Here is a 23,606-nt window from a genome sequence, read left to right on the forward strand (position 1 = left end):
TCTTTAGATCTTCTCTTCACTACTTGGTACCTGATTGTGAGGGTCTTCCAGCTCTAGTTTCCTCATGTTTTGGTCCCATGCCTTCATGCTAAATTGGTCCCATGCTATATCTCCCATCACAGGGCAGTTCCCCAATTGAGATGACAAGTTAGCATTAGGACCTTCTTGAGCTTTCTGCTCTCAAGCAGGATGGGAGTGGGTATGGGTCATCATCAAGTTCTCGGCATGCTAATGTGCTTTCTTGGCTTGGAGATGATCAGAGGAAACCATGGAAGGGAAGCCAATGGAGTTATCTCTCCCAACCATGTGTGGATGCCTTTTCAAAATGAACCACATTCAAAATTTAGGACCCAAAACAAATTCACAGGATCCAAGTCATGCTGAAGCCACTTCAGTAGTTTAGGTAGTAGGAAAAAGAAAAGGAGAGGCAAGATGGGTACAAAAAGAGATGTTGAAAATGGTCCTTGTGAGTCATAAGAAAATGGATCCTTTCTATTACCTGTAGTCTTTACAGCCTTGTGATTTCTTTCAAATGAATGGGCCTAGGGGCAGCTAGGTGGTGCAGTGGATAGAGCACCGACCCTGAAGTCAGGAGGACCTGAGTTCAAATCCGGCCTCAGACCAAACACTTCACACTTACCAGCTATATGACCCTGGGCAAATCATTTAACCCCAATTGCCCCCAAAAACCAAAACCCAAACCTCCCACCAAAAAAACAAACAAACAAAAAACAAATGGTCCTAACTGCATCCTACCCGAAGCTTACAGTGAACACTCACTCCAAGGTGGTTTTCTCTCTACAGTGTTTCTGGATAACCCTGAGCCTCAGTCAGACAGTTGGGAGGCCAAACGCAGAAAGCCAGGTGAGCATTGTTATCCCTAACTCAGATCTGGTGCCCCATCTTCCTTTTCACCCTCCCTCTGTCTTTCTCTGTAATCAAAACTCAGAGGCAATTCTGACCTTTCTTTTATTGAGGGTTTGAGATCAACAGGACCTTAGAAATCATCTAATTCAGCTTCCCAGTTTTGCAGATGAAAACCTTAGCTGTGCAACCACTCTGAGCCTGCTTCCTCATTTTTAAAATGGAGATGATAATACTTGCCTTTCTTCACAGCATCATTTGAAACAATCGAGGATAGTATAGGTATAGGCACTGGACCTGTGGTTTCATTTGGTATAGGGAATTCCCAGAAAAGGAAATTCCCTTCCCAAATGCAGGTCAGTACCTATTCTGCAAAGTAAGGTCTTAGTGAGTGGCCAAAAGGGAAAATGAGAGATTAATCATCTTATTCAAAAGCATGCAACCATTGTATGTCAGAGTCAAGTCAGAGGACTCACACCTGAGTCTTTCTGACTGAGGCAAGCTTGCAATCCATAATCCCTCCAAAGAGAATGAAATGGGATAAAATATGTGAAACAACATTGTAAACCATAAATCACCATGCAAATATAAGAGATGATGGTGATGATGATGATGATGATTGCAAACAGGCCACAGGGGCCACTGCTATGGGAAGGACCATCTTTGGTATCCAAAGATAGCACTGCCATCTGTAGCTACTTTGAACAGAGGACAGACCATATTGAACAATTATGTAATAAATAAAGTGCTTTATAAATGGAAGTATTACTATTATTATTATTATTATTATTATTTCCACCCTCAGTAAATAAAACCCCATCAAAGTATTCATTTACCTAACATTCCCCAACCCCCAGAAACACCAGTCTTCGGATAAGTCACACAAGGTCCCTTCTCCACAGCAATCCCATTGTGAGAAGGTAGTAGAGGGCTGAGGAAGTATAGAATATCATTGCCCCATGCTTCTCCTTGCTTACACATTTTGTCTTAGAGTTTCTTTCTTAAGGAGCTTAATGTCTTCACTTTATACACATTGAAACCTAAACTCTTCCAAAGCAGCTGGAGAAAATGTTTGTAGTACAACTGGCCAGCTCTTGAATTAGAACTTTATAGCCAACAAGGGTCATGGGGGCAGGGATACAGGCTTAGTTCATGATCTGGTCTCTCTTTGGAGTCCAGTGTGAATGCATGCATGCATAAATGAATAAGCATTGACTAAGCAATTACTACATGCCTTAGTCTCTGCCCTCAAGCAGTTTATACTTTAAAAAGGGGGAATAACACATAGTCCAGAGAAATAGTCCAGGGAAGGGAGCTTTTGTTTGGACAATCACAGGAATAATAGATAGAGCCATAGGGTAATCAATTGTTATGTCCTTTCCTAAAACAATCATAGTGGAGGCAGCTAGGTGGCGCAGTGAATAGAGCACCAGCCCTGGAGTCAGGAATACCTGAGTTCAAATCCAGCCTCAAACACATAACACTCACTAAGCTGCGTGACTCTGGGCAAGTCACTTTTAACCCCAACTGCCTCACAAACAAACAAACAAACAAACAAAAAACAATCATAGTAGCAAGAGGTGGAAAGGAGAAGGAGCTGAAATGAGGATGAGGAGGGTATGCTTCAGGCTTCAGGGCACATATGTCAAGATGGCTGGGGTGAATGGATGTGAAACATTGTCTGGGACCAACTAGATACCATGAATCAGGAAAGTTTACACTCATTCACTGTCCAATCAAGCTCAGCTCCTGGTGCAATTCCAAGCTCAACGGATTACCTCAGACAAGGAGGGAGGCATAATCTCAGCTGTTCTAGGTGAGGACTGGGGGGCAAGGGGGCAGCATCAGGACGGATGGGCAGAATAGGAAGGCTGTGAGAAAGGAGAAAGGAGAATCTACTGACATCAGATCCATTTTCTTTATCTGAATTGAGATGGGTGCAATCCATCCCAGGTGACTATTTGGAAGAAGGGGAACTTAGGCTGCTACTTAGACTGGCCCTGACAGGTAGGGGTGGGGTGGGGAGCATTGGATAACCTAAGATTCTAAGAAATGAAATGTATCCATTTCTCCAGGCCAACACTTCCTAGGGTCAACCTGACCCCTCCCCCAATAGACTTTTTGGTCTATTAATCAACAATGTCGATTGAGATCTCCCCATAGTCCACCCTTCCCTATCAGCATCTTTGTGATATATGAGGAAGGACTGCACAAAAATGAAGGAACGAGGGGTCAAGGATCTCCTAGTCTGATGGAGGAGGAGATAGAATCCATTCTCTGGAGGTTACCATTCTAATGGGAGAGTTGGGATGTTTTGCTGGGAAGTGGATAGAAGGGCACAGACAAAGAAATATTTGACTAGGTACAAGTTACCACAGAGTACACTGTCTTTAAGTGATCATTATGCTCTCTGAGTAGGAATCCCCCTAAGGGGCTACTAAGGATGTGGTGAGTGACAAGTGACAACTATCCCCAGCTCCTACTCAGCCCTCTCATGGAAGCTCACTTTAGGGGCCAGGGTTGAAAATGAATGAATCAAAAAAGACTTGTAAGGAATAAGAGGAAGGTCCATGAGCTTCCTGATAATTAGAAATAGTGAAAATCTTCTCTAGCCATAACTACCTCCTGATCACCCTAGTTTGCTCAGAAGTTTAATCTTCACTCATTGACTGTGGTTCCTCAGCTACATCTGAACTACAACAGGCACACTGTCATCTTGTTTCCTGGATGCCTACATCCCACTTTTGACAAGCTGCTTTGGCTTGGGGTGGGATGGAGGAGCCTAACTTTCATGAAATGTGGCTTTTTCTTTCTTCACAGAGGCATCTCCAGATACTCCATTGGTAACCAGCAATTTAATGACAGTGTCTTCTAGCAACAACTTGGCCCTGAAGGGCTCTCTGTCTCCTCTCCCAGGTCAGGTTGCCAAGCCCAGTCTGCTCTCCATGGAGGAAACCTTCCTGGTGCCCAGTATGTGAGGGGACTTGGGGAAAGTCTTATGTTTATGCTGACCATAGTTAAAGAGTCCTGGGGTTATAGTTTCTAAGTAGTAGCTGGGACTGAGATTAGAAATGGGAGAGAAAAGAAATTTCTTGAGAAGCAGCTTTGGAAAGAGTGCTAGATTTGGAGTCAGAGGTCATACTACCTATGTGACTTTGGGTCACTTAGTCCAATCTCTTCATTTTGCAGTTAAGGAAACTTAAGTCCAGAAAGAGAAAGTGGGAATTGGAAGTCAAACCTAAATCCTCTGACTCCAAATACAGTCCTCTTTCTCCTACAATACATTGCCTCATAATCTAATCCCAAACTTCCTCCTATGCCTTCAGCCTGAACCCTTCTCTGCCCAATTTCTTCCTCCTACAGGAGAATTGTAGGGGTGCATATACTGAAAGCAGGTCCTAGCCTGAAGCTTATAGCCCCAAGCAAGTCAACACTCTCTAGGAAATGTAGTCCTTTGAAAGTCATTTGGGAATCCCCTCAGGACTAGGGAATTTACCTCTACCTCTGTTAAATCCCTGAAGATTCTGTTTACCCTGTTTTCCTTAATGTCATCAGCCAGTCCTGTTCTTGCCTGCCTGAACTTCAATGGGGAACCCATCCAACTCATCCCCACCTTCCCTACTCTGCCTCAAGGTGTCTTCCACTTCACAGTAGAAAACGGGATCTCCAACATCTTCTTATACCCAGGTAAGCATATAACAGATGTCAACCCTAGCTTTACCCACACCAGTTTTGGACTGCTCAGCCTGAGTGAGAATGAGGTACTTTTCTCCCTATTCTTATCCTCACCTCTCAGGACACTTACCTATGTGGTGAAGTCTTTTTGCCTTTCTAGGACTTCTCATTTTCCTCTCTACTCAGTGTTCCCCTCCCAAAAAAAAAAAAACTTCCAGAAAACAAAAATGAGGAACTGAGGCAGCAGAAAAAGTGTAATCTAACAGGAAAAGGCTTAGATTGAGATTAGAGATACCTGACTTTCCTCTCGGTGACAACTGCTTTCTTGAGCCCTTGTTTCCTCTAACTGCAAAATGGGGGAACTAACCATTGTCAGCTTGTCATGGACATGATGAATGGAACCACTGAATAATCTGAGCACTCTGGTCTGGGGAGAGGGAGTGGTATTGAAAGGGAAATTCTGTGGAAATAAAGGACTATTGTAATGAAGAATTTTTAAAACTCTCTACTTTCCACAATTCCCTAAAGCCTTGTAGCCCAAAGTAGAGGTATGTGGGGGTGTGGGAATGACCAGTGGTTGGGTAGGAAAGCCATTTTTAGCCTCAGTGTTTCAAGTTCTTCCAGCTGGCTCACTTAAGACCACTTTTGATTCCCAAGCTTCATCAGGGGGTGATACCATCATACAGAGCCTCCCAGTATCCCCGGACAGACACGGTTCCACCAGTCCATTTACGCCATCAGCAGCAGATATGCCCAACATGCCTGAGGCCTCAGCTCTAACCTCACAAGACAGAAAAACAGGTGCGTATTTAGGGGATGCAATATGCCAATTAAGTAGCAGGTCTGGCCCCTTGAATAATAGGATTCGGAAGGAATGAAAAAGTAGCACTCTACATATCTTACCCTTGTCTTTCTCGAGATAAAGGAACTCAACAGAATTTAACTGATTGTATTGAACTTATAGAACTGTTTCCTTTTTGTCTTTGCATTACCAGCATCCTATCTGCTATTTGTTGTCGTTGTTGTTTTTTGATTTTAGTGAGGCAATTGGGGTTAAGTGACTTGCCCAGAGTCACATAGCTAGTGAGTGTTATGTGTCTGAGGCCGGATTTGAACTTAGGTCCTCCTGCCTTCAGGGCCGGTGCTCTATCCACTGCGCCATCTAACCTCCCCTTCTGCTACTTCTTATCTCAGTCTGGGGGAGTCATTTATAGTCATTTACAAGGGTATGCTATAGCCAGCTCCAACTGGCCAATTGTCAAATTTTCAATGTGACCTTTTACATCTCAGAAATCAACAAAGGTTACAAATCTAAAATTGATTTATTGTTTCATTGGTTGTCTAGAGCAGAGGTATCAACCTTAAGACCTACTGGCCTAGAGTGTGGTTGAACCAAACTAAAATGTAATTGGGAAATGATTAGCAAAATAAAAATATAATACAGCATAGATAATGTTCATTTGTAGTTTTCTAAGTCAACATGAAGCCTGAAGAGATCCTTTTCTATGTGAGTTTAAAGACTACTGGTCTAGACTTTTGAAAGTGATAAACAAAATGTTAACAATGCAGATTAGACTTGAAAGTGTGTATTGTGTACATTTTTTTTTCCCAGAGAGGTTGTTGTTAAACGTTTACCAACACCCTTGCATTTAACCACTCTGGGCCTCAGTTTCTTCATTTGTAAAATGAAGGGTTTGTACCAGATGACCTCTAAAGTTCCTTCCTGTGTAGATCATAAATCTAAGATCCTATTACCTGTCCTGCTCTGAGTCCCAAGATCCTATAATCTAGTTGGGAAGTCAAAGCTCCATACTTGAAACACTTAAGGAACACAAAATTCTATGAAGTCAAGTGCTAAATTGTATGACAGAAACAGTAAGACTTAAGAGAAGGGAAAGATGGGCTGGAGGAATCAGGGAAAGTTTTATCTCTAGGTGGAGAGAAAGTCAGTCTGCTATAGTTGTTGAGGAGCAGCTATGGAGGGGTTTAAACTGAGGTAGCAGTGTGGGGGAGCCATTCAGGTGACTGGGTTACCCTTTGGGTTTTTGCAGAGTCTGTGGAACGGTTCTGTCGTGCTCTACAGAAGGCTTATGAGGATGTTCCAGAAGGTCCGAACAGCCATTATATTGATCTAGACCTCACAAGAACACAGGTGGAGAAAAATAACAAGAATCAGGAGAAAGAATTGGCAATCCAGGACTGGACAGAGAGACAGAAGGCCCGTGTGGGATGGAGAGAGGTGTTTGCCAGCACCAGAGGGCAGAAGAGGGAGACACGGGTGATTGCAGTACTGGGCAAGGCTGGTCTGGGCAAAAGTGCCTGGACCCAGCAAGTCTGTAGGAACTGGGCCCAGGGCCAGCTTCCCCAATATGAATTTGTCTTTCACTACAAGTGCCGCAGCCTGAACCTGCCAGGGAACGACTACTGTTTGAAGGATCTGTTTTTTAGACTCTATAATCACCCATTGGAAGCGAGTGAGGAAGTCTTCAAATATATTTTGAAGCACCCAAATCGCATTCTGGTCATTCTGGACTCCTTTGAGGAGCTGGAGGGGCAAGATGGCTTTCTGAATTGTCCCGCCAGCCCCTCTCCTGGGGAGTCACGGCCCATCAAAGGGCTGCTGGCTGGCCTCTTTCAAAGGAAGCTCCTGAGGGGCTGTACATTGCTGATCACAGCCAGGCCGAAAGGAAGGTTTATCCAGTACTTGGCCAAGGTAGACAGCCTCCTGGAGGTGCAGGGCTTCTCTCCTGAGCAGGTGGAGTCTTACTTTGAAAAGTACTTCCAGGGTTCACCATCAGACAGGGATGAGGCCTTGAGGCTCGTCCGGGCCCAGCCCTACCTGCTCAGTCACTGCTACAGCCCTGCTGTGTGCCTTTCCCTCTGCCGGCTTTGTGAGAAAATCCTGGCCACAAAGGGTCCAGCCCAACTTCCCTCCACACTCACAGGCCTCTTTGTCAGCCTCCTCTGCTCAGTACTGAGAGCCAGGGAAAGGGGGCCATCTGAAACCTGGCCCAGGAACTGCCTGGCAGGCTTGACAAAGTTGGCATGGGAACTAGGCCAGAGACATTGCAATGTCCTGAGAGAAGATCAGCTCCCCTCCACAGAAGTGAAGGAATTTGCCATTTTGGAGGATTTTGTGTCACCATTCCCAACAGCCAGGGAACCAGAGATGGCCTTTCTCCTGCAGAACTTCCTAGGAGCTTTGAGGCTGGCACTTAGTGAGGAAGTAAGAGACAAAGAACTCCCAAGGTACTTAGCCCTGACTCCTAGGAAGAAGAAACCCTATGACAACTGGCTGGAGCGGGTACCCCCCTTCCTGACGGGGCTTCTCTTCCAACCCCTGTCCTCCTGCCTTGGGCCCCTTGGTGGGAATGAGCAGGTTGGGCTCATATGCAAGAGGCAGAAGGCACTCTTGAACTATCTGACCCGACTACAGCCTGGGACACTGGGGCCTGGGAGGCTCCTTGAACTCTTGCATTGTGCCCATGAGGCAACTGACAGCCACCTATGGCAGCATGTAACAGCTGGACTACCCTCCTGCCTTTCCTTCCGGGGTGTACGCCTGGCCCCACCAGATGTGCATGTTTTGGGTGAAGCCCTGAAAGCAGCTGGCAAACACTTCTCCCTGGATCTCAGGAACACCTCCATTGACCTGCACGGGCTAGGGATCCTTGTCCAACTTGGCTGTGTCACCTGTTTCAGGTGAGGCCCTGGGCAGCGGAAGAGCTGAAATGGGAGGGGAGCTGAGAAGCAATAAGAAGTTGGGTGTCCACCACCTTCCTTGCCATACCTCCTCCCCCTATCACTCCCTGACCCCCCACATTCTCAGAAAATATTCTGGGAAAGAATGGAAACGTAGTGACTGAATAATCAGCCTCCTGTTTCATGCTACATTGTACAGTATCCCTGTTCAAATCTCTTGTCTTCCACATAAAGGAACCCTAATGCAACACATACATACATACATACATACATACATACATACATACATACATACACACAAACACAGAGTCTGAGCTAGACAAAGGTCATCTAATCCAGTCCTCCCATTTTATAGATGAGGGAATTGAGGCCCAGGATATGCAGAAAATCCTACAGCTAGTTTGTGGAAGAATTTTAGGATTAGAAGCTAGGTTTTCTGTTTCCTAATAAAGGGCTCTTTCCTCTGTACCATACTCTCTCCCACAATCCAAAGCAGCCATAAAATAATGGCACCTTTCCTATGTGAGAATGATCTTTGAGTTGTTTCTCCATCACTCATGTAATTCTCATTTGTGACCTAAGAGGATGGCTAGAGTAGGAGATGTAACCTATGAACACTGAACAGTGCAAAATTCACTATCATGGAGAGTGAACCTTTGAACTCATTGACACCATCCTCAATCTACTAAGTTAACCAGCCACATCTTGGTTAACAAGCTTTTTTTTTTAATTACATAACATTCAAAGTCATGATTACAGAATCTCAGATCCTCATACATATATGCAATGTCATGCATATTCCATGAGAAGTACAGACTACAAATTCTGGTATCTTCCTTTTCAACTGATAATTTTTCCCTGGGCATAGTTGGAAAGTTTAGAAGTAATTAAGCATAGTTTTCATAGTTAGTTAGACTAGCCCCTGGAACAGGAAAGCATTAGCTCCTACATACCACAGTTTTTTCATAGGTTCCCAGAAACATTTTCTTTGATATGGAGTTCCTTTGGTTCATTTGTACACTCCAATAATTCATTACTTTAGTTTTTATTGAGCATTGATGGCACAATGCTATGGAAAGTATGAAATCCTTGCCTTCCAAAGTCTAATAATGTTGGGGAGAGAGGATACATGTGCAACCACAAAATAATAATACCATGATACCATATGATAAATAACAAAATAAGGGCTATGGAGGAAGGAGAAATTAATGAGGACTAGAAGAGTTGAATTCTAATGAATGATGAGATTTGGATAGGCTGACAGTTCCTTGCAGAGAATTGTTCTCCTCTTGGGTAGGGACCTGGCTACTTTAGGAACCTTAGGTTCCATTCTAGGGATTTGTTCCCTGTGGGAAGTTCCTAGATACCTGTGTCTGAGGACTTCCATCCACAGGGCATCTCTAAGTGACACAGTGTGGCTGTGGGAATCCCTTCGGCAGAGTGGGGAATATGAACTATTCCGAAGTTCCACTGAGAAGTTCACCATTGATCCTTTCAAGGTCAAATCCATGAAGGATGTGGAGGACCTTTGTAGCCTGGTGAATATCCAAGGGTAAGTGGCTTATTCACTAGCAGAGGACTTTGATAGCTCTGGGTGGGAAGGAGAAAAGGGCCTTGGAGAGGGGGTGGGTTAGGAACAGGCTGGAGGGTTCATTTGGGGGGAAAAACATCTTTGCCACTGGAAAAAGAGTTCACTAGAGAGACAAAGATGAAAATGAGATACTGACCTCCAAAAAGTAGAGAGGGAAAAGTGGGATCTCCTAGATACAGGTAAGAACTAATGGGGTAGAAAAGCAGAAACCCCACAGTGGAGCCTGGAAGAACCTAATCCCTAAGTGTCAAGAGTCCAGGGATGGGGAACCTGGGGCCTCAAGGCCACATGTGGCCCTCTACATCCTCAAGTGCAGCCCTTTGACTGAATCCAAACTTTATACACTGAACACTTGTTGGACTGTTCTGACCACCTTATCCATTAAATGAGAAGCATGTCCTGATTTTGGTTTCTCCAATGGAGAGATATTCCTAGGCAAAGTCAGAGTCTGGCAAAATTGTAAGGTAAAGTTTATCTGAATGCTTTCTTCACCTCTTTACCCCTTCACGGTACTGATGATACCCACCCAGTCAACGAGCACTCTCATGCTAGCCCCAGATGTCTCTTCACTGTAGCAGTTCACTTTGGTTTCTCCATTTCCTCTTTTGACTAATAGCATGCATTTGTAACAAATGAAATTTATGAACTTCATACACAGAACAGTTGTTCTGTGAAATTTGGATTCAGTCAGAGGGCCACGCTTGAGGCCCTAGAGAGTCACATGTAGTCTCGAGGCAGCAGGTTCCCCACCCTAGGCGAGGACAATGAGTACTGAACCAGTCTCTGTTGGGGAAAGAAAACCCAAAAGCCAAGTTCTCCCATTCTCATTCTCTCTCTAGTTTGGATAAATATCCCATGCCCCCTTCTGGCCATCCCAGGGATAATAAACACATGCCTGTCAAATTACTTTTCCGTCAAAATTTAGAAAATGACCTATCTAGAAAAGTATGAAAATCTTGTAGTCTTCTTCCTTTAAAATAGCAACAATAGCAATAATGATAATAATAATACTTCTGGTCACCTTATCCATTAAATGAGAAACATGTCCTGATTTTGGTTTCTCCAATGGAGAGATATTCCTAGGCAAAGTCAGAGCCTGGCAAAATTATAAGGCAAAGTTTATCTGAATGCTTTCTTCACCTCTTTACCCCTTCATGGTACTGATGATACCCACCCAGTCAACGAGCACTCTCATGCTAACTCCTCTGTAGCAGTTCACTTTAGTAAGGACCCAAACCATTCCCATATTCTCTCTTTCTTCCCCCCTCAAAACAATACTATCTAAATTCTATGTTAAATCTCATTCCTTCTCATACAAAGCTATATGATAAGTCAAACCCTACTAGTGAATGACTTAATGTATCACTCCCATGGAACGAGATACATTTTAATAGGAACTTAGCACTATTGTTGCCCCAATGAAATAAATCTCAAACAGTGAAGTGTTAGCTATAGGTGTAGACAGTCACCAATGGCAAAAATGGGGAGAGGACTCCTTATTTTCAAATCATCCCATTAGCGTACTCTGCTCCTAACATCAGCCCTGGGGTTGTAGCATCATCATGTCATATTCTTTGTAGCTCAGGAAATGCTGCTAGAGAGGCCTGTGATCCTCTTCCTGCCATCAGAGACCTGAAGAATCTTGAGTTTGCGTAAGTAGCATTCGATTGTCTTTGGGTCTGTAGCCTCCTGTGTATATTCCCAGCCAATCCCAGCAGGGACTGACTCTGAACTATTAGTGAGGGTGATCCACAGTGTGTCTACCACATCATCTGTCCCATTTCCTCTTTTGACTAATAGCATTTATTTGTAACAAAGCTGGCTAAGGTTAATGGGGCCATCTTCAATCTGAGTTTTTCTGGTTATGACCTTAGCACATGTTCTACCCAACTGCACCAATTGACTTAAATTATGGCTTCCTACCAACTCCTGGGAAATAGAATATAGTGTTCAGGAGCTTTTTGCCTAAGAAAAAAGGACAATATCAGATTGCCCCTGTGCTTCTCTAAGGGAAAAAGCCTCTGCAGGACTGGAGTGGGCCCAATATTATATTGTTGACATCATCTACTGAGGTGTTAGAGTAATTTCCTCCTCCTCCACTTAAAAGACAAAAAGCTCGAGTTTGGGGAGTGGGGGTGAAGACAGTGTATGGTTAGTGCAGGACTAAAACTATTATAGAAAAGAGGAAGTTCATGAGAAAAACCACTAAAGACTACTTCTGTTTGAAAATTATTTTAAGCATAAAAAAATCGCCGCTCTCAAGATGTCTCGTTCACCTCAGATGAGCAGCAGATGCCAGAACAATAATGCAATGTGCAGGGTCCTAGGCAAAATAGAAAGCCCTAGGTGGGAGGTGGGAGGAAGGAGGAGGCCAAGAGATGGTGATAAAAGCTATGTAAAGGAGAAGAGAATATTTGTAGATTCTCATATTTCAAAGGTAAAGTTCCCCAGCGAACACTAGACATTTAAAAAAAAAAAGCACTAGGCTCCGGGCAAGTCACTTTAATCTCTCTGGGCCTCAGTTTCCTCATCTGTAAAAATGAAGGCATTGCACTCCATGGCCTCCAAGGTTCCTTCCAGCACTTTCCTATGATTCTATGACCTGTAGTCAGGAGACCTGGCTTCAAGCCCTACTTTCTGACATTACTAGCTTTCTGATCATGGGTGTCCTTTCACTTGAGTAAGCCTCATGTTCATCATTTTACAGATGAGGAAATTAACACGTTTAACAAGTTATTTAAAGTAATCTCACACAGTTGCCATGAGATAGACATTTTGAAAACTTTTAAAACACTATATAAATATGGCCTGGATTCCCTATGGTACGAAGTGTTAGAGACTCTATAATGTTGTTCCATCCCATTGGAAAGAAGGCAGTACAGTCCACAGTTGCTCTGCCTATGGTCCAGCCCATTGGGGGTGTGTTCAGTGGGCTCTGTGGGTATCTCTAGGTGCCTCAACTAGAAATCTAGTGTTAGCAGGGAAGACTCAGGGTCACTGGCAGATGGGGCCAGGGCAAGGTGAAAAAAATGAGCAGAGGGCAAGGAAGGGTAAAGAGAGAGGCCTATGGGGATGACTATTCCATCACAGAAAAGATTTCTGTTTTATTCTGAGCTTTACCTTGGAAAGGGGCTGGAGGTGGAATGACAGGACTGAGAAAAAAGGGATCAATAAATCCATCTAAACCTTATAGCAGAGAACTTGAAGAAACTGCCTCTATCAATTCAAGTTGGCACTTTCTCTGCAGTGTTAGAGAACTGCCTGGAGCACTGAGAAGTTAAGTGACTTCCCTAGGGTCACATAGCTAGTATGTCAGAGGCTATACCCAGGTCTTCCTGACCTTTGAAGGCCAACTGTCTGGTCACTACACCATGTTGCCTCTACTAACTCTTTTGGGAACTCATCTAAGCTGTTTCCTTCCAGACTTGGCCCAGTGTTGGGTCCCCAGGGCTTTCCGAAATTGGTTACAATACTTGCAGCTTTTTCATCCCTTCAGCATTTGGAGTAAGTACCTTCTGCCCCTACTCTGTCCTTGACTAATAATAATAATAATGAGGAGGAGGAGGAGGAGAAGGAGGAGGAGGAATTGATGAACAATAGCCTCATTGTGGGGAAGAGTGGGAGAGTAATACTCAGAAAAGTGGCCGTGGTCTGGTTTGGAACCAGAGATCAGATATGGGGCTGAGCTGAGGCACCTCAACTAACTGTATTCCTATTAAGTCCTGAAGCGAATGACTTCAGCTCTCTAGGCCACTACTGCCCCCTTGTGGAGCTAGAGTTTTATGCTGATTTTTAGTAAAGTAATCACGTAATCTTGACAGTCTCAGGCTTGGGGAATTAAAAAAAAAATCAGACTGACAACCATCAAACACATCCACTGCTTGGGAAAAATGGGGTCCAAGGCAACATTTTTCCACTCTATACTGGCTCATTTCCTACTGCCTACAAACTTGTTCATGTCTCCCCTATCCTGAAAAAATCCCCACTTGATCCTTCTATCTCTAGTAACTGTCCTGCTATATCTCTTCTGGGCTTTGTAGCTACAGTCCTTGAAAATGCTATCTACAGTAGGTGCCTCCATTTTCTTTCCCCTCACTCTCTTCTTAATCTCGTACAATCTGACTTCCAACCTCCTCATTCTACCCAAACTGCCCTCTCCAAAGTCAGCAATGATCTCTTAGTTGCCAAATCCAATGGCCTTTTCTCAGTCCTCATCCTCTTTGATGTCTCCGCAGCCTTTGTAACTGTTAATCACTCTCTTCTCCATCATACTCTTTTCTTTCTAGGTTTTTGGGACACTACTCTCTCTGGTCCTACTCCTACCTATCTGACTGCTCCTTCTCTGTCTCCTTTGCTGGATCCTCCTCCAAATCATAGCCTCTAACCATACATGTCCCTCACGGTTCTGTCCTGGGCCCTCTTCTCTTCTACCTCTATGCTACTTCATTTGGTGATCTCATCAGCTGCCATGGATTTAATTACCATCTCTATGCTGATGATTCTCAAATCTACCTTTCCTTTTCCAATCTCTCTGCTGATCTCTAATCTTGCATCTCCAACTGCCTTTCAGACATACTGAACTGAATTTCCAATAGACAGCTTAAACTTGTATGTCCAAAATGGAGCGCATCTTTCCCCCTAACCTGCACCACCACCCAACACACACGCTTCCTGCCTTCTCTATTATTGTATAGGGCCACACCATCTTCCCAGTCTCTCAGGCTCATAACCTAGGAGTCATCCTAGATTCCTCACTATCTCTCATCCCCCCACCACCACTACATTCAATCTGTTGCCAAGGCCTGCCCGTTTCACCTTTGCAACATCTCTCAAATATGCCCCCTTCTCTCCTCTGTCACTGCCACTACTCTAGGACAAGTTCCTCATTACTTTGTGCCTGGATTATTACCATAGCCTACTAGTGGGTCCAGCTGCCTCGAGTCTTCCCCCACTCCAATCCATTCTCCATTCAGCCACTTAAGTGATTTTTCTAAAACTCAGGTCCAATCATGTCACCCTGGCCCCGATTCAATGAACTCCAGAGGCTTGCTATTGTCTGTAGGAGCAAATACAAAATATTCTGTTTGGCATGCAAAGCCCCTCATAATAGCCCTCTCCTACCTTTCTATTCTTCTTGCATTTTATTGTCCAACACATAATCTTCAGTCCAGTGACATTGGCCTCTTGGCTGTTCTAAGAACAAGACACATCATCTTTCAGCTCCAGGTATTCTCTTTGCCTGTGCCCCATGCCTGGAACTCTCTTTTTCTCTCACTACTGACCTCCTTGGATTCCTTTAAGTCCTAACTAAAATTCCATGTTCTATAGGAAACCTTTCCTAACCCTTCTTAATTACAGTGCTTCCTCTTTTTTCATTATTGCCTGTTTATCTTTTATATAACTTGCTTTGTACATATTTGTTTTCATATTGGTCTCCTCCCCCCCAAGATTGTAAGCTCCTTGAGGGCAAGAACTGGTTTTTTTTTTTTGCCTTTTTTTTATCCCCAGTGCTTTTCGCATAGTAAGCACTTAATAAATGTTTATTGAATGAAATATTAACATCAGCTTGACAAAAGGAATCATTAGAAATGGATTTTCCTCTTAGACATTTTTCCTCACCCTCAGCTTAATTTCTTTTAGCCCAGATTGGTAGACTGAGTTACTTACTAAACCCAGCTGTAGCATATTGACTGGCAGAGTTTAATTTCCATGAATATGAGCAGACACTTTTGAATGCATGATGTTCACTTGCCCAGATTCCCCAGCCCCATCTTGAGTGAGAGACAGCCCAACTAGGGCACTATCAGTGAAGCCTCTGTAGAACGAATACTATGGATTTGGAATCAGAGGACTAGGTTAAACTGAATGCCCTGCTACTTAATACCTGTGTGATCTTGGGCAAGTCGTTTCCCATTTCTGAGCTTCAGTTCTCTAACCCTTTGAAAGGAAAGTCCCTCAAGTGAAAGTCTCTCTTTCCTGTCCCTAATCATTTATCCTAGGGAACTTGATATGAGACCAGGCTTGTTTCCTCATACATTTAGAGGTGGAAAGGATCTAGAGCAGGCCTGTGCAATCTGTGGCCCACAGGCTGCTGATGGCCTATGGGCATGCTAACGGATATCAACAGCACGAACAATGTAGAGCATGTTTTCCTCTACATTTTTTGTGGGCTGCCCGAAATCCTTTGGCAGGCCATAAGCAGCCTGTGGGCTGCAGGTTGTGCAGGCCTGATCTAGAGAATATTTCTAGTCCAATGCCCCCATTTTACAGATGAGGAAACTGAGGTCCATAGAGTTTAAGTGACTTGCCCAAAGCCACACAGGTCTTAAGTGATGGAACTAGGATTTGAGCCCAGCTTTCTTTGACTCCAAATCCAGTACACTTCCTCTGCTTTTGACTCAGATTTTCATTTTAACAGGAGCCTTCAGTTCTTTAACCCCAAAGCTAAGTCATGGGAGTTCACACCTGTAGCAAGCTGTTGGCAAAAGTGTTTACTATTGGTCAAACAGCCACCCTTCCACACCCTTTACTCAGCCCTTAAAACCCCTAATGTAGGGAAAATATTCTGAGTCTGCTGTCAGAGGACCTGGATTCAAATCCTAGCTCTTCAGCTTTCTCTGAAATCCTCTGGGACTCAGTTGAACTACATGCCCTTTAAGGTCCCTTCTATCTCTAAATCTATGACTTGATGATCTTTCCTACTCCTGGCCAGGACTACAAGGAGGTAATCCATGGTCACTGGATTGTTATTGTCCTATAAATGTGACAGTGGAAAGAATGTTGAACTTCGAGTCATAAGGCTTGACTAGAGTTCGAATTCCAGGTGTCCCAACTACTAGCTGGATGACCTCAAGCAAATCTCTTAACCTCCCTAGACCTCAGTTTTCCCATCTGTTTCTCTTTCTTTCTCTTCTCTCTCTTTCTCCTCTGTGTGTGTTTGTCTCTCTGTCTATCTGCTCTCTCTCTCTCTCTCTCTCTCTCTCTCTCTCTCTCTCTATCTCTGTTTCTGTCTCTCTCTCTCTCTCTCTTAGATCTGAGATTTCACTAGTATGAGAATTTCACTCTACCAATGCAGATTAGCCTACAATTTTTAGTCTTAGAGAATAACCTGGGACATTGAAAGGTCATATGACTTGTCCAGGGTCACACAGCTAGAGAGTGTCCTAAGTAGAACCTGAGCCCACGTGTTCCTGCCTCTGAGGCAAAGTTCCCTATCCATTAAGCTGACTCTTTTTATGGTAATTAAAAGAATTAGATGACAATCAAATACATGGGTGCATTTGATCCTTGCAGATTCCTTATGAGGTAGACAGGGAAGAAATTATTGACTTATTTTATAAAATACATAAACAGAGACTCAGCAAGGTTAAGTTACTTGCCCAAGGTCACCCCATTAATTAGTGACAGGAAGAGTCAGAACTCAAATTGGTTTTCTTGTCAACTGGCACTCTTTTTACTATGTTGCAGTTATCAATCACCAAATTTATCCTTGTATTTTTGAGTGAACTTTCAGTTCCCTTTAACCCAGCTGCGTACACAAAATGGACTAGAAGCAGTAGGGGGAGAACATTATCAATCTCCAGGGGATAATGACTTATAAGAAGGAAATCCCTCCATTTCTTCTGTTGGTCTAAGCAACAGGGTCCAGAAAGGGCTCCTCTCAGAATCAAGTTGATGGGTTTTGTGCTTGGTTCATTCTTATAGCCTGGACACCCTACATGGAAACAAGATTGGCGACGAAGGTGTAGCTCAGCTCTCTGCCATCTTTCCAGAGCTAAAGGCTTTAGAAACCCTGAAGTAAGTGCCAGATCAAGCCCTTTGTCACTCTGTCTCTATCCCTAGCCTCAGGGATAAAACGAAGTTTAGTCCAAAATTTAGAGCAGAAGGCCATGTTGGTAGGGTGGAGGGTTGGTAGGAGGCTTTAAGGCGATAGAGAACCAGTTTGGGCAATTCCAAATATCCCCAGAAGCAAGAATCACACTGACCAGTATTCCTGTCCTACCCCACCCTTCCTATCCATCCTCCTCCCTTCATTCTATGTTTCCTCCAGCTTATCTCAGAATAGCATCACTGATGTGGGAGCTATGGAGTTGGCCAAGGCTCTGCCAACACTGGCCACATCCCTTGTTACGCTGAGGTGAGTGAGGGGCTCTTCCTGACAAATTCTGGGGAAAATTAGTGGTTTGGGTGTAAAGCAGCAACTTGGCACACTAGGGGCTCTAAAAGCGGCAAAGTCCATTCACCTTGCAGGGAGTCTTATTTGGGAGAATAAGATCTAAACATCCCCCAGACAAATAGCGATCTCTCTCTCTCACTCTTCAAAGAAGATCTTGTGGCCCCCTACTACTTCTAGTATCTGCCAACCTTTAACACTGAACACTCTTTAAGTCTTACCAAAATCCTTCCTGCTGTAAGTATAACCTTTGAGAGTTATACCACTGAATATATAGGAACAATACCTCCCACACAACAGTGTGTGATTGATGTTAATAGTTGTGGGCACAGTGTTTAAGGCGGCATGACTAGTAATGCTCATCCTATTAAAGCAATACTCTATAATGAGTGTGTAGCCATTGTTAATAACTCTGGTGGCATGAAAAATGACTCCTAACAACACTGAGTCTACAACATTATAGGGCGTTGGGCTATCGTGGTGACTGAAGAGACAATGTGTTTTTCTTTTCTCCCAGCAATGGCAGTCAGTGTGAAAGTAAGGCACAGTGAGACAGAATTAGAGGTTCCTTCCCCTATACTCCAGGTCCCTAAGCACCCAATGGTTCTTCTTCCCGCTTTGTTTTTGGCAGCTTGTACAACAACTGTATCTGTGATACTGGAGCCGAGAACCTCGCTAGTGTGCTTCCCAACATGGTGTCCCTGAGAGTGCTGGAGTGAGTCTGGGAGGTGCCGGGGGATTGGAGAAGGGTAAGATTAGGAAGAGGGGGAGTCTGAGATGAAAGGTTTGGGAGGGCTGGTTTATGCAACCTGGAGGATCTCCCATTAACACTTTGCACAGGGCCTTTCTGTGCGATAGAGTCTCCAGAAAACCTCAATCCTCAGAGAGAAAGCTTCAAAAGGAGACGGAGAAGTTGTAGATGCAAGCCTCTTAGCAATTATCTGCCCAAATCCCAAAATCCTTTTTGTCCCCGATATGGGAAGGGAAAAAAAGGACTCTTAAGGGAGCCCCACATCACCTACTGACCAGTAAATGCAAGGTTTTATTAGGGAGCAAGATGCACATAGTGTACAGGGACTCCTGGAATGCTGGAATTAAATGAGTACCAGGTTGGAGAACTACAGGCAGAGGCTGAAAGGGCTACCTTCCCCAAAGGAGACTGGACAGATTCCTTGGAATCTGTTGGGCATAATGTATAGGGAGTCAGGCCATCATAACACTGAGCTTCCCAGACTAATAACAACCAATGGGTTTTTCTCCACAGTGTCAAGTATAACAAGTTCACAAGGGCAGGAGCCCAGCAGCTCACAGCCAGTCTGAAGAAATGTCCACATATTGAGACACTGGCGTAAGTCCTGACAGCCTGAGGTCTGGATGCTAAATGTGGGAGAACTAATGATCCCCTAAACTAGGTAGCACTTACATACTCTTTTTTAAAAGTGTTCATATACATAATCTCATATGAGCATTCCAATAGTCTAATGAGATAGGTAATATAAGAATTATTATCCCGATTTTACAGGTGATGAAACTAAGGCTCATAGAAGTGAATTAACTGACCCAAGGTCACAGTTAGTCATATGGCTGAGCCAGGTTTAGAATCTAGATCTTCTCATTTCTAATAGGAATGATAATAATAGCTAGCACGTATTGCCTTTAAGGTTTGCAAAGTGCTTTATATATGTTAATGCCTCACAATAGTCCTTCATGTTAGATGGTAGTATTATCCCCATTTTACAGATGAGGAAACTGAGGTCAAGTAACTTGCCCAGGGTCATAGTTGTTGCCTGGGGGTGTATTTGAATTCAGTTCTTCTAGACTCTAAATCCTCCACTCTATCCACTGCACTACCTACTCTAGTACTTACTGGCATTACTATCAGGAGGCTGCTAATTAAGAGTAGGTGAGATGCTTCTGTCCTCCTCACTTATGTCTGAGAGGTGCTGCAGAAACAAGAATCTGATAGTACCATGGGCTGTATCCCTCTTCTCTTTTTCTAACCCTTGTCTCCTGCCCTCCCTTTCCAGAATGTGGAACCCCACCATTCCTTATGGGGTTCAGGAACATTTACAACAACTGGACTCCCGAATAAGCTTGCGGTAACATCGTATTGACTGTTCAAAAAGGTAATTGGGGAAATATTTGGTGGTCATTAAGATGAAGTATGGAATGTGCCATATCCAATGGTCAGAGTCCTTTTTAGTCTATTTGGATTCCATGGTGGAGAGAGGGAGGAAGTAGGAATATCAGGCTCAAAATTGTTTTCATAGGCAATTTGGAATAGACACAGAACATGGAGACTTAGGTTCAAGTCTATACCACCTGAGTCATCATTGGCAAACCAATTAGCCTCTCAATACCTTAGTATTAGGAAGTTGTTCCTTTTGTCATCTATAAATGGATGGTGCTGACATTTAAGCCAGTACAGTTATGTCCTGACCTTCAATGGAGTAGCCTTAACAAACTCACTCCTCCTCAGATCTCCTACATCTGGCCCCTGTAGATACTTATTTCCCTTTACCCCAGATTCTCTAGCCATCTTCCCTCAGTCTGCTTAGTTCTCAAAATGGTCTTTTCCTTTTGCTGATAGGTCCTAAGACTTCTCAGGCTTTATCCATCCATCCATCCATCCATCCATCCATCCATCCATCCATCAGACCTTCAGCTCAGGGACCCAAATCTCTACTGGAAGAGTCTAACTTGGCTGCCATCTTGGTTTGTATCCAGGCATCTCAGACTGGATAATGTTCCTCCTGATTTCCTGCCAACGTAAGGCCTCTTGGCTTGGCAAAAAGCCATCAGACCAGTGTCAGGGTGACGATGAAACACAGCTCCTGACTCTCTCTGATGTATTCATTTGATCTGGAAAGTGAACTAAAGGTGGCATCATTTCCTCTATCCCTCGGCTACCCCAGGAGGCAGAGGAGGGAAGTGAGAGAAAGAGGCACTTCCTGCCTGCTTGTACGAAACTACGGATTTTGGGTGTCTAATTCTCAAAGATGCAGAGACGCTGGTTGCACTGTGGTAACTGCACTTTGACTGTTGGACACGTCATTTTGCACTGACTTTCCTAGCTGAAGAGTTTCAAGGCAGAGAACTGGAAGCTAATGCTGGGATAACCAAGAAACACTTAAGTAATGAAACATTATAGGTAACATTAGTAGTAGTTGCCCTGTGTAAATGTTACACTAATTGGGGGATGGGTTAAGTATTTTTCAAGGGGGGTGGCTGATAGTATTTTGTTTGTGACCAAATCTACTATTTTTCAATCAGGAAGGAAAGCACAGGGAGGGAAGGATGGAAGTGGGACATGAGGATCTCATCTCAGGATGACTGAAGCAAGGAGGGATAAAGGGATTCTTAGAACGAGGTTGGAGGGTCAAGTAAGAAAGGGCATCTCTCAGTGAAACTCACAGGATAAGCAGCTGAGTGTCATCTGACACACCTGAATGGAGAAGTGAAAATCTTTTTTCTGACCTGAAAGACAGGAAATTCCTAATTCTTCTACCAGCTATTTGACAAGTTGCTTGGGCAAGCATCCCCCATGTATGTCCATTGCCCAGACTGAGGGAAGTGGGGATCCCCGAGGAAAAGAGAGTGTGGCAGCTGTGTCTGATTTCCTCTTTCACATTGCTGGACTGGATGCTAATCTAGGGCTGTGTTTTCCTTTGCCAAGGGATAAGATGGCAAAGAGAGAATGACATTCTCTTTGTGCCATGGGGACCCTGAAGCTGCTCTGAGAGTAAACTACATCTACAGTGGAAACAAAGTGTTTTCCTGATAGGTCTTAGGTCCAGGAGCCTTTTTGGGATTCTCAAGACCCATCCATTCATCAGGCCTTCCACTCAGGGACCCAAATCCATGCTGGTAGAGCTTAACTTGGCTGCCATCTTGGTTTGTGTCCAAGCATCTCAGTCTGATCAACTGGGGAATGGCTGAACAAATTCTGATATATGAGTATAATAGAATATTGTGAGAAAGAAATGATAGATATGAGAAATACAGGAAGACATAAGAACCGAAGCAGAATGAAATAAACATAAGCAGGGAAACAATATGCAGTACTACAATAAAGGAAAAGAATAACAAAATGAAACTGAATGCTATGTGATAATAATGACGAATCTTGGCTCCAGAAAAGACATAAGAAAATGTGCCTCCTTTCATTAAAAGATGGGAGAATATGGGTGTGGAATGGTGCATTTGCTTTCAGACTTGATCTCTGTGCCAGCTGGTTTTGCTTAACTTTTTCTTTATCACAGGGGGAAAGAAGAGTGGGGGGAGAGGGTAAAGGAGAGGTATATCTGGAAGTGACTGATGTAAAAACAAAATATATCAATAAATATTTTTTAAAATTTAACACATGACAGAACCTTACTAGAATTAGGTTCTCTGGGTTTTGCTATTTTTCTCCATTTCTAGGTCTGCTTTGCACAACAGTCATCATTACACATATAGATAGATAGATAGACAGATAGATAGATATAGATATATAGATATATATACACACACATACATATATATATATATAGAGATACACATACATATATTATATACATGTATACACACATATACATAAATACATATATACATATGTATGTATATATACATACACACATACACACACATATAACTGACATTATAGGCCTTCTAAAAAGGATTTAGGGTTAAGTTAGAGGTATGATCCAAAGCCCATGCCCATTCTGAAGTAATTCTGAGTTGAAACAGGATCCTGAACTTCCCTTTCTTAAAGTTTTCTCCTTGAAGAGGAAGTCTAGTCTCTCCTCGTCTGTCATTGGGAGTCTAAATGATGGCAGAACCTCCAAACTCAAACAATTCATGACCTGTGACTGTCAACATGGGTGATGGAAGGGTGACATCTCTAGAGGAAGATGAGTAAATATCCATAGGAAAAGGAAAAGCCTGAATTCCCACCCCCATGCTCTGAAAAGCATTTTTTCTTCCCTCCGGCTTTTCAAAGAAGTGTGACAAAGATGCCACTTCTTTACGAGACAGTTCTATGAGCATTATACTACAATGGGGCAGGCTTTCACTAACTAGGACTCCAAGTCAAGAGTTAGGCCACTGTTCAAGTGAGACGTCTTACTTGTCATGGGAATGGAACCCAGGGAACGCCCTAGACCTTCAAGAAAATGGGGCCGAATGAATCCCATCTTTAGGGCCAGCCTTACACATATTCATTGTCAGTAAAATGAGGCAGCCACTGATGCGCTTTGACTCCAGGGATTCCAGAAGTTCTTTTTAGGCATGTAGCTAACATCTGAATTAGAAAGCCATTATTACAGAGCCATTCCTTGTGGTTAAGGCACTGTTTCCAGTTAAAATGCAAATATCCCCAGAAAGGGTAAGCTGTTATTAGAATTTGAAATTGATTTAATTAATTTAAAAATTAAAATTAATTATAAAGAATTAAGCTGTCTGGTCATTAACTCCTCAACTTAGGTCTTTGTCAAATCCTTTACAACTAACCATTGACAATGAAATGAGAAGTAAGCAATTTGGTTAGGAGAGTAGAGAGAAAGAGCCAGAGCATGAGGTACTGCCCAACCATGATAATCTGAAGGGAAGGACTCTGGGACC

At 43.5% G+C, this 23,606-nt stretch overlaps 1 protein-coding gene across 5 annotated transcripts in view; it reads left to right on the forward strand.

Annotated features, from left to right (window-relative positions):
- Nucleotides 1-22,365, forward strand: part of CIITA (class II major histocompatibility complex transactivator) — an 84,626-nt gene extending 62,261 nt beyond the window's left edge. For 2 of the 5 annotated variants that reach the window (XM_020972510.2, XM_020972513.2), the window contains exons 6-19: nt 805-864; nt 3,685-3,834; nt 4,420-4,551; nt 5,197-5,340; nt 6,591-8,241; nt 9,635-9,793; nt 11,413-11,484; nt 13,256-13,336; nt 17,537-17,629; nt 17,883-17,969; nt 18,637-18,720; nt 19,270-19,353; nt 20,033-20,131; nt 20,596-22,365. In XM_020972510.2, the coding sequence (XP_020828169.1) occupies nt 805-864; nt 3,685-3,834; nt 4,420-4,551; nt 5,197-5,340; nt 6,591-8,241; nt 9,635-9,793; nt 11,413-11,484; nt 13,256-13,336; nt 17,537-17,629; nt 17,883-17,969; nt 18,637-18,720; nt 19,270-19,353; nt 20,033-20,108 (2,873 nt within the window). In that variant the 3' untranslated portion in view covers nt 20,109-20,131; nt 20,596-22,365. The remainder of the gene's footprint in view (nt 1-804; nt 865-3,684; nt 3,835-4,419; nt 4,552-5,196; nt 5,341-6,590; nt 8,242-9,634; nt 9,794-11,412; nt 11,485-13,255; nt 13,337-17,536; nt 17,630-17,882; nt 17,970-18,636; nt 18,721-19,269; nt 19,354-20,032; nt 20,132-20,595) is intronic. The other 3 variants (XM_020972511.2, XM_078152773.1, XM_020972512.2) reach the window with 3 other exon arrangements.
- Nucleotides 22,366-23,606: the final 1,241 nt, after the last annotated feature.

The sequence above is a fragment of the Phascolarctos cinereus genome, unplaced genomic scaffold (assembly GCF_003287225.1).
Source record: "Phascolarctos cinereus isolate Bilbo 61053 unplaced genomic scaffold, phaCin_HiC Scaffold_4;HRSCAF=312, whole genome shotgun sequence".
NCBI lineage: Eukaryota > Metazoa > Chordata > Mammalia > Diprotodontia > Phascolarctidae > Phascolarctos > Phascolarctos cinereus.